This window comes from Fukomys damarensis, unplaced genomic scaffold (genome assembly GCF_012274545.1).
Source record: "Fukomys damarensis isolate Sample0158 unplaced genomic scaffold, DMR_v1.0_HiC HiC_scaffold_22, whole genome shotgun sequence".
NCBI lineage: Eukaryota > Metazoa > Chordata > Mammalia > Rodentia > Bathyergidae > Fukomys > Fukomys damarensis.
In genome coordinates, this window is record NW_022900934.1 from 22,589,061 (window position 1) to 22,604,051 (window position 14,991).

Below are 14,991 nucleotides of genomic sequence, written 5' to 3' on the forward strand. Positions count from 1 at the left end.
CACTGTGCACATTGTAATCCCAGCACTCGGGAGGCCGAGGCAGGAGGATTGCTGTGAGTTCAAGACCAGCCTGGGCTACATAGTGAGTTCCAGGTCAGTCTCAACCACATAGTGAGACCCTGTCTCAAAAAACCAAAAACAAAAAAACAACACAGCACTTCCTTACCACACACCTACTGAAGTCAGAGGAGGAAAAGGTCACCAGACCCACTGTGGGCTCCCTAAAGACCTGGAATAATGTATTCAAGAGGGGCACACACACTCTAGGAGGCTGACACAGAAGGAGCATACGTCTGAGCCCAGCCTGGGCAACTAGTGAGACTCTGTCTCAAAATAGAAAAAAACAAAACAATAACAAAAGGGGCTGGGGATGCAGCTCAGAGCAAAGACCCTGGTCTCACACCTCAGTCCCGGGGGTGGGGGCAGAATACAGGAACACACAGTTCCTCTGATGCGGAGAGGGACACATGAGGCGTCCACAGCTAGAATTAGGAGATGGCCTGGTCCTAGCTTTTGCCCTTATAGGACATATGGTCTTAGGCAAGGCCCTTGCCCACTCCTGCTATGAGGAGTTGAGCTCAGAACACCTTTCCTGCCCCATTTTCTGGTCTCAGGGCTGGATGGAAGAGGGGGCTGCTTCCAGATAGAATGGGTGTGGGGGGCCCTTTGGGCAGCTAGGGTGCCACGACTGGTATTACCTCTGCCAGCTTTTACAGAGTTGAACAGTCCCTGCATTCAGTTCAATATCCTGATAACCTAAAGGTCCTACTGGGGTTCTGGAAAGGAGAAAATCAGGGATCAAACAAAATAGTTTCTTAGGCCTGACCCAGGTGTCAAGGAGGTGAGGAGGGAGGGAGGGAGCCAGATTTTCAGGGAATACTCCCCACTGTCCTGGGGCGACTTCTTGCTCCACCCATAGAACCCAGCTCACTTTCCCATTTCTAGAAGAGGAAACTGAGGCACAGAGAGGTGAAGTAATTGGGGTGGGTAAAGAACAGACTCCATCCTCACTGGAGGTGGCTGTCCTGGTGGTGACTCTTGCACCTGGGCTGGGTGCTAGGACCACTCATGTGCAGGGCCAAGACTCACGACTGGGGTACACGAGAATGTCAAACATACCTGCTGCTCATGGCCAAACAACTGGGGGATCAGGGAGGCCTGTCCAAAAATCTGCAGGAAAGAGAGTGTGAGGGTTATGGGAACGCCAGGGAGAGGGCTGGGCTGGGGATTCAGGTTCGGTGCAAGGGAACTTGAGGCAGGCTGGTCTAACTTTCTCCCCTGACTGGCTGGGGCCCAGCTGTTAGGAAGACTCGCTTGATTGCCTCTGGGGATAGGAGGCTTACTCCTGAGACTGAGCATTACTGAGGAGGACCTTACTCTGCTGTTCACAAGGCCCTGTCTGGGTCTAGCCCCTGGAATCATGGATGTTCTATTGTCTCTGATCTGGGTAGGTAGCTCACCTAGATATACAGGCTAGGGTCAGCACCCAGAGCCTTCTTTTCTGCAGGCTAGAATATCTCTGACTTTGGGGCCATATATGCAGCTTAAATCATTCAGCCTCTGGGGGTGAGGCTTGGAGAGGTCAGATGGCCCTGCACTAACAGTGAGCTGGGGCCAGGCAGAGTTGTTGGTGAGATCTGCGGGGGCTCCCAGCATGGCCAATTTCTCAAGCCTTTTTGATTAGCTAAAGGGCAAAGGTACTCCAGGTGCCAGGGCCAAGCTGGACATGGAGATGGAGTGCATGACAAGAAACATGGAGCTGGAGACTCAATTGGGAGAACTGGAGAAAAATGTGAATGAGGAGAGATAAGACACAGAAAAACGGGGACAGACAAACGGGCAGATAGGAGAGAACACGGCACGACGGGACAGGCAGGAAGTACATGTCCATTCAGCATCTGCCCTAGAGACACTGCAGGGAAGAAGACAGCAAGGAGAGATCCAAGCCTGGAGAGATCCCGGTCTCATGAGGGAGAATGACACCAGTAGGAACGCAAACCAGTACAGTCCCATAATATTACCAGGTTAAGCAAGGCACAGAAACAACATGGGGCAGGGAGGCTACTGTAGATAAGAGCGATCAGGAAAAGCCTCTCTCAGGAGGGGATACTTGAGCCGAAATCTGCCACTCAAGGAGGAGCCAGCTGTGCAAAGATTTGAGAATAGGACACTCCAGGGAGAGGGGATACCAAATGCAGTGAGCCTGGGGCAGGATTAAGTTTCCTTGGTGTACAAGGAGAAAGAAGGCCAGTGTGGCTAGAGCAGGACAAGGGACAGGGCCTGAGAAGGAGGCAGGGCCTGGGTCTTACAGGGCTCCCAGGTCCAAGTTTGGCTTCCTCTTAGGGAGCGGTGGGAGTCATGGAGGGCTTGGAGCCTGAGTGTGCGGTCATCTGACTTGTAAGCTCCTGGCCACTAGAATGAAGGGGCAGGTACGCAGGCCAGGCAGCTGTCCAAGAAGGACTTGCTGGGCCCTGGATGAAGGGGCCAAGGCAGAGGGTCTCCTGGGCTGAAATGCCCACATCTATGGTCAGATTCCTGGATTTCTGGAGGGCTGGGGGAAGGGCCCATCCAGACCAGAAATATTAGAGTGATAAGGAATCAGGGTATCTAAGCCTTCTTTCTTTCTTGTAATACTGGGGATTAAACCAGGTCCTTGCACACACTAGATAAGTACTCTACCACTGAGCCTTCTGAGAAGTCCACTCGCTTTGTTTATGGCTTGCACACAGTGAGGCCAAGACCTGTTCCTGCCCAGGGAGGTTGGGTCTTTACCTGGCTGCCCCACTGCTTAACCTACTGCCTGCAGGTGTCCGTCCCCTCTGGGTCTCATCTTCCCATCATCACCACCGAGGGCCTTCAAGCGTGGCTGTCCTCCTTTTGTAAACCCTAAGGTATTACGCACTCAGCAGGAGTTGGAGTCTCAGAGCCCTAGAGCCCTGCTTGCCTTTTCTTCCTCCTTGCCCCATGACCTCACCTGTCTGTCCTCATCTGGGAAATGGGGATTCGAGTAAGAAGGCCACCTCTGAGAATGGTCAGGAGGGTTCAAGGAGCTGATGGTCAAGAGCACGGCAGGTAAATGGAAAGTACAGCAGAGTGCTTATCACTGTTAGTGGCCTGCTGCTTGGCACTGGTAGTCCAACTTTCCACTGAGCAGGTGGGCTCAGGAGCCCAGAGTGGAGATGTAGCTTGCTTGAGGATACACAGTCATAAAGGTAACTACCCTTATGTTGAACACATTGAGATCTTTATATTTTTTATTCTTTCTAATGCTCTGAAGCAGGAATTACCACCCTTCTTTGTTAAATTAGGAAACTGAGGCCCAGGGAGGGGAGGTGGCTTTATTTGGGGTTCCTACTCTCAGTGACATAACTGAGACTTGAAGCCAGTTTTCTGTGTTGATGGCTTTGAACCCACTGAGGAGCCAGAGCCACTGCTGGCAGCTCGGTGCCTAGCATTAGTGGCCTCCTCCTCAAGTCTTCAGCTCAGGAGGCCATGCGTGTCAGACTCCGTGACAATACTCCTGCCACAGGACAGTCAGAGCAGAGACATACACAGGTAGCTTTGGGAACAAAGACCAAACATAAGCACAGTACAGACATCTGGGGACCGCAGGACACCTATCGCCTAGGGGGAGCTCTCCTAGGCCCACTGATCTTCCGGCCACCCTCACCTGGCTGATGCAGCTGGAGTCGTTGAGGCTGTCGCTGATGGGGTTGTAGTCTTCCTCCCAGCTTGGACATTTGGAAGGCAGCAGCATGTCCACTGAATCCAGCCGGTCCAAACTCCTGGTGGGGGGTAGGGAGCAGACACGGCTCAGCCCACCCATTGTTTAGCCTGGGAAACTGAGGCCCAGGGGGGAAAAGACTGGCAAGGACATCCAGTGGAAGAGATAAAAAATGGAAGTCACTGCTAGCCTGGGCAGGATTGGGAGGATGACCCAGGGGAGAGCTTTGGAGGGCCTTTATCTGTGGTGTGGTGAACCCCCACATGTCATATTCATGGCAGCCAGAAGGTGGCAGCACAAACCTGCATTTGACTTTTAAAATGGAGGTCAGCTCAGCCCAGCTCAGTTCCACAACCCTTCCAGAGAGACTGGTCAGGAGACATGAATCAAAGCCCATACTTGATGAAGGCTGCCCAAAGACCCTCAGTTTCATGTGATGTTCTGGTGTTTTTTTTACCAGGTCCCCTAGGTTTCATCACATGTCTATGGCTCCAGCTCCTCAATCTTTCTCATACCTACCTGGCCCTGGGTCTTCCCCAGTCCTTATCTTGGAAATGAAGTATCTACAAGTTCAGGATACTGACACAGATGGCTTGGACTAGAAGCTAGCTTCCTCCAGTGGTTGGACTTAGGCTGAAATGGGGGTGACACTGCCTGCCTGCTGAGAGGATTTAACAAGGCTGATTAAAGCACACTGGGGCAGGGACAGTGGCCAGTAAGACAATGATAGGCAGCAGCTGCTGTTATTACTATCCTTGGTTCCTCCTCACTCAAGGCCAGTGTTCTGGTCCTGTGCCCTTCTCCCACCCTAATGTTCACTGTTATACACAGACTGCAGGTTCTTAAGACTAGAAGAGATCTTGGAGGTCACCCAGCTCAGCCTCTCACTTAAACATGGAAACTGCGGCTGGTGTCATAAATTCCAACCTGCAGGCCATTCCCTGCCTTCTGCCCCAGTCAACCAGATTTCTGGCTGTTCTAAGCACAGTACACTGTCTCCTTCCTGCTTCAGTGTCACTGTCACCTGCCTGGCCTGCTCCCTTTTCTCTGTTCATCTTCTAGGTTTCCTCCTCCATGAAGCCTTTACTCATGCTCCAGGAGTTGAAGAACTAGGAATAAGCTTGTTTCCTCCAATTCTCCCAAGCTCCAAACTACTAGGATGGAGCTCCAATGGTGGAATTCTATGCAGGATTTTGGGACTGGGGAAGGCCGGCTGCCTATCTCTCCATTTTGGATTGCCTTCCCTCCCCAGTCCTAGACCTTGCCATAGTGATGGGTCATAGGTGTGAGGGCAGGAGGTGCTGGGCTTCCCTGGGCAGCTCTGGGACACAGGGTGGGCTCACTAGGGGGAGGGGTGCCCAAGCAGAAGGGACCCTCTGGGGCAGTTCCCCAGTGGGAGTGGAACTTACCTGGGGATGTGGCTCCTGTGGCAGAGTTTTGAGGGAAGGTCTAGTTATGGGCAGAGCTGACCAGAGGAGGAGGCTGACCTGTGGTCAAGGCTTAATCATGGAAATTCTTGATGAAGCCCTTTGGGGACAACTTCTCGGAGTGCAGGGCTAGGATCTCTGGGACCAGATAGCCTGAGGGCAGGTTCAGCTAGGAGACTGAATCATCACTAAGATTGGTTCACCTGGACCTGAGGCTGAGGGGCAGGATTCACCTGTGGGCTGGGCGTTCCAATGTGGCCGAAGAGGAGGAAGCCGGAGCTCCGAGGTGCCTGACGTACCTGTGAGGGGATCACCTGGGGCCAAGCCTCCCCACAGGCCGCTTAGGGGAAAGCTCGTGGTTGGGCGCGCTCCCCTGAAGGGGAAGGGCCGAGGGGAGAGGCCGATCTGTGGGTGGGGCCCACTAAGGGGCGGTCCTCTCAGCGCACGGGGGTGACCGGGGGCGGGACCCAGGGGCGGGACCGCCGCTCACCTGCGGGGATTGCTCTGCTCTCCTAGCGACTGCTGCGTGGCCCTCAGGTAGCTCTGGCGCCGCGCTGCGGTCTTGGGTGACGGCTTGGGGCTGCCGCCAGACTCGTCACTGTCCTCATCGCCCATGGCCTTGATGTAGCTGCCGCTGCGCATTCGCCGACAAGGGATGGGCCCCTCGGCCGCACCGTCCCCGTCTCGTGGGGACAGCAGGGCGGTGCTCCACTCCCCGCCGCCGCCGGGGACCTGGGGATGGTGGGGGGGCGCTCAGCAAGCGTGCAGAGGCAGGGGCAGCCCAGCCTTTGGCTCATCATCTGGGAAGTGAATTCTGAAGGACTGCTCCGCACCTCAAGAGGAGCCGGGCCTTCCACGCTGTCATTGAAACCACCCCGCGCAGAGCTGAGACTGAGCCAGGAGAGTTACCCAGGTTCCAGAACTGGCCGTGTGGCCTTAAGCAAGTCCCTGCCCTGCTCAGCCAGATTTCTGCATAGGTCCACGCTGGGTTGGCCCCAGGCCCTGCGGCCACAGTGGGCTTCACAGCAGCCATACTTGCTGAGCACCCAAATTCCCTTCAACTCATTTATACCACCCAGGTAGGCTTGTGATCCCACTGTACAGATGAGAACACCGGACCTGAGGGAGCGAGGCCACTCCCTGAGAGGCCTCCAGACCAAGAACTGGAGCCTGACCCTAACATGGGAGTGGGAAGTCTGTGGCACATCAGCGCGGGGGTGGCATCTCAGAGTCAATCAATGGTCTGTCCCATAGATGGGGAAACTGAGGTACACAGAGCCAAAGGGGTTTGCCTGGATGAGGCAACCCCACAGTGAGCTAGAAAAAGGCTCAGCTTCCCCATTCCAGTTGCAAGGATCCCGTCCATGGAATGGGGCTGTGATGGTGACAGGTGAGGCCACAGCTCCGAGGGCAGCCCCGGTCACCCTGGTTGTCAGTGGTCACGGTGGCAGAAACCAACCGAGGGGATCTCCCAGCCCTTTTAAGGTCCGGCTTTGTCAGCTGCTCCAGGGTAGTGCACAGTCTGTGTCCTTCTGTCTCTTCGCTCACAGTCGATAGCCACTCCGTGAAGAATAAATACACACACACTCACAAGCTTCACTACCTGGGGCCAGGGGTTGTCACCCTGTCTGGGCACAGAATGAACATACCTTAGTGTAGACACAAATTTCTTTTTTTTAATATATTGTTGTGGTACCTGGCACCATTTTTTTTTATTAGCATCTTAATCATCATCTGGAAAGAAAACATTCTAGAGTAACACCATTAAAAACAGCTTTGATAAAGCATGATCACTACTACATTGCAGACACAAATTTCAACACACAGAAGCAAGCACACCATTTCCCTCCGTGACCCTCGGCAAGTACCCCCCGTGTGGTGCATACCTCCCTAAAGAGGCACAGCAGCAGCCACGTCGTCGAGTAGAGCCCCTCAGTGTGTGCACAACATGGATCCAGAGCATAACTCTTCAGCACTGTGCAACCTCCTCACACTGCTCCAGCAACCGCTGCACTCGGACGTACATCTCGCCTATACCCAGCTGAACACACTCGATGGACACCCCAGGGTGGCGCATTTCACCACGGATATCCAAGAGCACACGTTCCAGTGTACACAGCAAACTCACTCTTCATCACGTGCACAAATGCCCTCCCTGATTGGCGTGCCCACACAAGCACCACGCCTTCCTACATGGCCCGGATACCAGTGGCCACCTCCTTCTGACTCTGGGACTTGAGTCTTCCCATAACACCCCCAGCTGCCTGCCCAGCAGGTCACTAGGGCCTGCACATTCCACCTCCCAAGCCACCAGCTAGTTCATCCCCGATGCACCATCCTTGGGAACAGGCCCTGCTCAGAACATTCTGCCAGTCTGCTTGCTCACCCCGTCACCAGGCAGGCAGCACAAGCTCCAGGGCCTGCAGGGCTCTCTCGTTGGAGAGGAGGCATTTCTACTTCATCAGACCCAACCACACGCTGGACAGAGAGCCGGGTCACACACCACCCTCCCTAATGTCTCTAAACTAAGGAAGCAGATTGACAGCCACAAAAGCCCTAAATACATAAAAGTTACCTAGATTTCTATTTCTTTCTAAAAAGGAGGCCCTCCCCACTGTAGTCTTATTGTCCCTGGAGTTTTATATAGAATGAAAACTCAGGCTGTGTCAGACCTTGAAGTTCCTCTCCTTCAAAACATGTTATGCAGGTACCCAAGGTCTAGCCGGGCCTGTGCTCACACAGCCCTGGGAAGAAGTGCTCACTTCCTATTGGAGCAGCCCCTGGCACCTGCAACCTGCTTCCTGTAACTTCCACCCCCTGGGCCTGCACTTTCAGGTCCACAGCCACCTGCCCTGCCCTTGAGGACCTCAGGTCTGTGCAGTGGCAATGATGTCTCCGAGCTCTCTGCCACGTGATACATAATAAGTGCCTCAAGCAGCATTAGCATTTAGAAGAAGAAAGTTCTTTCGAAGCCCATCAGGGCCTCTAGGGCTGGTGTCTCATGGCGCTGCTGCCCATCCCATTCTGCCCACACTGACCCACTGCCTGTTTACTGCGTCTTCTTCATTTTTAGCTCTGTTCACTTAACTGTCCATTTGTCCGTCTACCTCTTCCCACATTTCCTGAATACTTCCTCACCTGGGCCTTGGGGAACCCCCAACTGCATCAGATGTAGTCCCTGTCCTCAAGAAGCCGCCAGTGTGATGAGGGTGGCAGGGAGGAGGCTGACAATTAGAATGCCATGTACAGGTCCTCCGAGCAGAGTGGGATGGCAGTCTCCAAATTTTCCTTCTACAGGGCAGGGGCATATTTTAATCCCTTCTTGGGTCTGGACTCAGAAAGGCCCTAATGAACAATCTGTTGAAAGCATGATCCATGGAAGGAATCCTCTTATGAATAGTCCCACCAACCACCCATTTCAGAGCTGAACAAAAAGGACCCCCGAATAAAGCTGCTTCCCAGTGAATCTGTGGTACAGTGGGACCTCAAAACAGGGGCAGCTTCTCTACCAGCCCCCACCCCATCCCGACCCTGGAGGACACGCACCTGCAGGTAATGGTAGGCTAGACCCTGGTGGCAGGATTTGGACTTTAGCAGGCTCTTGTCCAAGGTGGCTGAGGTCTTCTGGCAGACCTCATGGGCATGGCTGAGGGTCAGAGTGGACCAGGAGCCCCGTTTGACATAGTTGGTGTCCGAGCCCACCCCGGGGTTGGGGCAGACAGCTGGGGGCACGGGCGGGGGAGGAGGGGCAGTCAGCTCAGTGGTGTTGTTCTTGGTGGCTTTGAGCATGTGCCCACTGATGGTGTTGTAGGCGTGCATGAAGTAGCGCGGCTGGCTGCGTTCCGGCTGGCGGCCCAGAGTCATCAGGCCAGAGGCTGGGCCGCTGGTGCGGAAGGCGCCACCCTCACCGTCCAGATTGTCATCAGAACTCCACCAGCCTGAGATGTTGGAGCGGCTGCGCCGTTTGGGCTCCCCAGCCTTGGCCCGCTCCTTGCTTTTGGCCCTCCGGCCCTTGCCGTCCTCCATGACACCTTTCTTGCTGCCATTACTCCCGACCTTGCCTGCTGTGCCCTCCAGTGAGGGTGCCTTTGTGAAGAAGAGTCGCTGGACAGAGTGGACCAAGTGGCGGATGCGGCCAGGGCTCTCACCACGGGCCTTGGCCTCGCCTCGGGGGAACTGGAGGGTGCTGAAGCCATCACGGTGGATGGGCAGCTGCTTCTCAAACTGGTCCAGGAGGTTGGCAGGCAGCCGGTTGATCTTGGTGGCTTGAGCATGGCTGGGAAAGGGGCTCTCCTCTGGCACCTCAAAGTGGGAGTTGTAGTGGATTCGGGGGAAGGTGCTGCTGGGCGGGGGCAGCTGGTTGTTGAGTGGGAAGAGGCCGTCACCGGGCAGGGTATTCTGTCCTGGGAAGCGGGCCTCGCGGGCGAAGGCCTCTGTGGGCGATAGCAGGTAGGGGTTGTGATCAGGCCCTGCGAATAGGGGCTCGTGAGGTGGGTCCAGGCTGTCGGAGAGGTGGCGGGGGCGGCTGTCACCGAGGCCTTTCATGATCCCAGCCCGTGGGCAGGTGCTGTTGCCCTAGCAGGGCACCCGGGCCACGTCTCCCGGGCAACAGCTATTCTGGGGAGAGAGGACAGAGAGAGGTCAGTGGGATTTGGAGGGGACAGCATGCTGAGGAGGTCAGACCTCAGGGTTGGGAAGATCTCTGAAATCAGGGAGTCAACTTTGCCACTGTGAAGTCAACAAGGGCACACCTGGAGGCCCACATCTTGTAGGTGTAAGTAAAAGTTCCAACTCGAGCCATGTCACTGTTAGACAAAGCATGCTCTCTCTCCCAACTTGATGGCTAGACCTTCATAGTAACCTGCGCAGCCAGGTCAGATCAGTCTCTCTTTCAAATTCCATGGGAATTGTGTAGTGGAAGCTGCCCATGTCCATTCTCTTTCCCTTTCCACTAGAAGCTGCACACACAAGTGTATCCTACTTATATACCCAACTTCTGTGACACCTCTCGGGCCCAGGAATGGTCTTCTGGTAGCGTTGGTCTCCCACTGGAAGATCTCCCAAAAGCAGGAGTTCTGGACAGGAACTCCCAGGGTCCCCAGTATCCAGGGTATGGTCTAAAGCAGGGCATGTGAGCCCGTTGAGCATGTCCCTTGGTCCCTTGAATGCTTCTTCCCTTATGGGGAAGACATAGCCTTTAGAAAGCCAGAGAGTAGGACCTGGCAGGGACCTATCTTATCTGTGTCTCAGGGCAGTGCTGTCCAACTCTACTTTAGCAGAAGATCCTTTTGTCAAGTGTGAACCCTCTGTAAAAGCCTACTCTGAAGCCGGGCATGGTGGTGCACGCCTGTAATCCCAGCACTTGGGAGGCTGAGGCAGGAGGATCACTATGAGTGACCAGCCTGGGCTACACAGTGAGTTCCAGGTCAGTCTCAACTACATAGTGAGACCTTGTGTCAAAAAAAAACCCCCCAAAAAAGAAAATAACCTACTCTGTCCCATACCAAATGTCTACTGGGAAACTTCTGGGATAGATCCTGGGGTCCCGTGGGTTCATCATTCTAACTGGGATGAAGCAATGACACCCTGGAGCAGAATTCTCAGAATGGAGAACAGAGGCACACTCTTGGGACTTGGTGGGTAGGGCTCCTAGGGCTGGGTTTGGCCTGTGCTTGGGGTGCTGAGGGTCAGCAAGGAGCAGGGCTGGCTGCAGCACAGCAGAGGACTGAGAAGAGGAGGCTCCCTAAGGGACTGGGCAAGCCTGAAGGTTGCAGCTGAAGACAGGCATGGTAGGCCCCCAAATATGTCCATGTCCTTGTTCAAAAGGAACTTCGCAGATGTGGTTATTCCCAGATATGATCAATTAAAAACCTACAAATGGGGAGATTACTACGGATTATCTGATTGGATACAACTAATCATATGGGTCCTTGTAAGAGGAAAGCGTGAGGATCAGAGTCAGAGGATGTGGCGGTGGAAACAGGCCACAGTGATGCTGGGTCATGAGCGAGGGAATGCAGACAGCCTTCAGAAGTAGGGAGTGGCACAGGAAGGGATTTCCTCCACAGCCTCCAGAGGGAAAGCAGCCCCGTGACTCACTGGGTCAAGGCTTCCAAAACTGTAAGAGGTCCCAGCTGCACGGCCTCCTATAGGGAAAGAGGGTCAGCCGGAGGAACAGACAGCACAGGGCCACACAGAGCCAGGCCCGAAACCCAGACCGTGTTGGGGCTGTGACCGCCAGCTGAGGGGCAGAGGGTGGGAAGAATGGTACGACACGTGGAGATGGCACAGCAGAGTGGGCGTCCACAAGGCCCAGCGCGGTCTGATCTCCACCTCCATCTCCAGCCTCACCATACCGTTCACTACCTGTCACTCTGGGTTTTCCTCACAGTTCGCATTTTTCTTGCTAGTTCTCACATTTAGTTGTTTGTTTATTGTCTGTTCCTGAATGGTACATTGCCAAAGCTGGGTTCAGGACATTTTCTTTAACTTAAAAAAATACAATTTCCCTCTTTTTGAGCTGTAAGCCTAGCACATTTATTTTCTGACTTTCTTATATTCTAATAAATGTGTCATAGAAAGGCTATATATTTCCCCCGAGTACTTATTTGGATGCATCTAATAGATTTTATTTCTCCAGGTTTTTTTCCACTTTTTTAAATGAGAAGATATTCATATAGCTATTTTCAAGTGTACACTTCAACTGTACAACTCAGTGATAGTACATTCACAATGCTACCACTCTATTTTCAAAACTTTTTAATGATTCCAAAAGAAAACTCTGTACCCAGCAGCAATCGTTCCCTGTTCCCTCTTCCCGGACATCAATTTTCTTTCTTTCTTTTTTTTTATAGCAAAACATTTATTGGTATGTTTTAGGACTGCACAATGATAACACTCATCGAAGGGAATTGCACCTGTACTTGATACATCCCGCTCAATTACCTTTCCGTCTCTATGGATTTACTATTTTCTGTGGTTTGATTTTTATTGCAGTAAAATATACATAACATAAAATTTGTCATCCTGACTATTTTTTAAGTGTGTAACATTAAACACATTTACAGTGTTGTGCAACCTCTGCCGCCACTGTCTAATTCCAAAACATTTCATTATTCCAAACAGAAACTCTTGCCCGATAAGCCGTGACTTCTTATTTTTCCCCTTCTTCTAGACCCTGGTAGTTTCTACTCTTATCTCTAGGAATCTGCTTATTGAAGATATTCCAAGTAAGTTAAGCCATATAATATCATTGTGTGTGTGGCCTGTTTCACCTAGCTTACTGCTTTTCCAGTTCATCTATGTTGTAGCTCATGCATACAGTCTTGTGTTACTTAATGGGGACGCTTCCTGAGAAACGTGTCATTAGGTAACATCATTGTGCAAACAGTGTGCTTACACGAACTAAGATGGCCCCAATTCATTCAGTGATATAACCCATGGGAGCTTGGGTAGACAAATCATTTGTTGTTGACTGAAACACTGTTACAGAGTCCGTGACTGCATACACCACCTTTGGTTTATTCATTCATCTGCTGATGGCCATGGGGATTGTTTCCACCCTTGGCTACTGTATGTCTCTGTTCTAGTTCCTGTTTTCAATTCTTTTGTGTATATATCTAAGAAATGAATTGCAGCCACACCATTTTATAGTCTCACCTCCAAGTGCACAGAGGCCTCAGTTTCTCCACATCCTCACTAGCACATATTACTTTCCTTTTAAGTATAGCCATCATATTAAGTATGATTTGGTATCTCATTGTATGTGTGTGTGTGTTTTATTTTTTGTTTGTTTGTTTGTATGTTTGTGGTACTGAGGATTGAATTCAGGACCTTGTGTTTGCCAGGCAGGTGCAGTGCCACTGAGCTAAATCTCTGGCCTTTCATTGTGGTTTTGTGTTTCCCTGATAACTAATGATGTGCAGTATTTGGGAGGGGTGGTTACTAAGGACTGATCTCAGGGCCTTCACATTGAGCTGCATCTCCAGCACTTTATTTTGAGACAAGGTCTTACTAAATCACTAAGTTCTATGGCTGGGCTTGAACTTGCAACCCTTCTGCCTCGGCCTCCAAGAGTGATGAATTATAGGCATGTGCCACCATGCCCAGCACTGTAGAGCACCTTTTCATGTGCTCATTAACTATTCATGTATCTTCTTTGGAGAAATGTCTATTGAAGTCTTTTGCTCATTTTATAATAGGGGTGTTGTTGAGCTTTAGGAGTTCTTCATATGTTCTGGATATTAAACTCTCATCAGATACATGATTTATAAATATTTTTCCCAACATAGCTTTTGTTTGTGTATGCTTGTTTATGTGGTACTAGGGATGGAATTCAGGAGTGCTCTTCTGCTGAGCTACAGTGCCAGTGCCTCTTTTTTCTTTATTTTGAGAGTCTTTTTAAGGTTCCCAGACTGGCTGTGAACTTGCAATCCTTCTGGCTCACCCAAACAGCTGGGATTATAAGCACCCATCACTTCACCACATCCACCCCCAATAGCCCCTCTGCCCCAGTACTGGGGGTTGAAGCCAGGGCCTTCACACTGAGCTACACCCACAGACTTTTTTCATTTTTTATTTTGAGACAAGTTCTCACAATGTGGTCCAAGCTGGGATGGAACTCGCAGTCCTTTGCCCCGGCCTCCCAGAGTGCTGGGACTACAGGCATGCACCACCAAGCCTGGCTCCTATAGGTTTTTGATGGTGTTTTCTTCCTTTCTCACAACTACCACTCACTCTTTCTCCATCTTCTGCCTCAGCATCCCTTGGCCTGTTAGTTCCACAAAGAAAATGAGTTCATCTTCCATAACCTCCATGAGGGCAGGGCTGGTTCTTCTGACGCAGGGCAGAGGACTGAAAAGGTCTCCGGAGATGGCTGTATGAGGATGCTGTGGTGGCCACTGAGCTTCTCTTGCACAGAGGCTTTTGGCCTCCAGCTGCCAGGAGTTCTCCCAAATTCCTGCTAGGCATCGCTCTCAGCCAGAGCAAGACACTTCACCAGGTTACGCTCCTTCCCCAGAGCAGTTCCATCCATAACTGGTGCATATTTGGGCACCAAGCTATGGACCCTCTGGCCTGACTAAGGGTTGTCTCAGTTGCAGAGCTCCTGTGGGATTAGCTGAGGCCGCTGTGTAACTGCACTGAAGCTCCTTCCTCCAGGCAGTCCTGTTTCCTCACATCTCACAGGCATCCCTAAGTCACTGCCTAAGGAACTTCTGCACGCAGACTCCCAAGTCCCACATCTGTTTCCAGGGGGACCCGAATGGGACAGACCTAGATTCTACTTCCTCCCCTCCTCACTGCAGGACATTTGGTGATCTAATTATTTTCCATTCTCAGCCTCAGGTTCCTCATCTACAACTTGGGGATGGTGATAGTCGCTTTTCGAGATAATGATGAGGGTTATTATAGTGTTACACCCAAAGCCCCCACACCTCAGTTGCTTAGTCAATAGCACTCATGTTCCCCTCCTCACCTTCCACTCAGCTCTTGGGAGCTACCTAGGCCAAGGCTTTCCAGAATTTTGCCCAGAATGGGGGAAAGTGTGTAGTTGGACCTGGATTCGAATCCTGACTCTTGCCCGTGGGTCTCAGTTCTCTCTCTAGGCAGTAGAAGGTTTGCATGAGGATGATCTGAGCACCCGGCCACACTGACTCCTTGGCTCAAGTCTGGCTTGCTGGGCAGTAGTTCCTTAGCCACCCAACATCCAGGGGTGGCAAGATTGTCACCTTGGGGAGGTCTTAAAATAGGCAGCCTTGGCCTCGCAGAAGAGCAGCTGGCTGCCTGACACTGTCTCTGACAATGAGCTATACTTAGGCCCATCCGGGTGCCCGTAATTAC

General features: G+C 52.1%; 1 protein-coding gene across 3 annotated transcripts in view; it reads right to left on the bottom strand.

Annotated features, from left to right (window-relative positions):
• The window catches only part of Dlgap4 (DLG associated protein 4), a 126,909-nt gene that overhangs the window by 72,412 nt on the left and 39,506 nt on the right, over nt 1-14,991 (bottom strand). For all 3 annotated transcript variants that reach the window (XM_010640001.1, XM_010640000.1, XM_010640002.1), the window contains exons 2-5: nt 8,698-9,768; nt 5,642-5,883; nt 3,671-3,785; nt 1,120-1,170 (exon numbers count right to left, since the gene is read on the bottom strand). In XM_010640001.1, coding sequence (XP_010638303.1) covers nt 1,120-1,170; nt 3,671-3,785; nt 5,642-5,883; nt 8,698-9,696 — 1,407 coding nt within the window. In that variant the 5' untranslated portion in view covers nt 9,697-9,768. The remainder of the gene's footprint in view (nt 1-1,119; nt 1,171-3,670; nt 3,786-5,641; nt 5,884-8,697; nt 9,769-14,991) is intronic.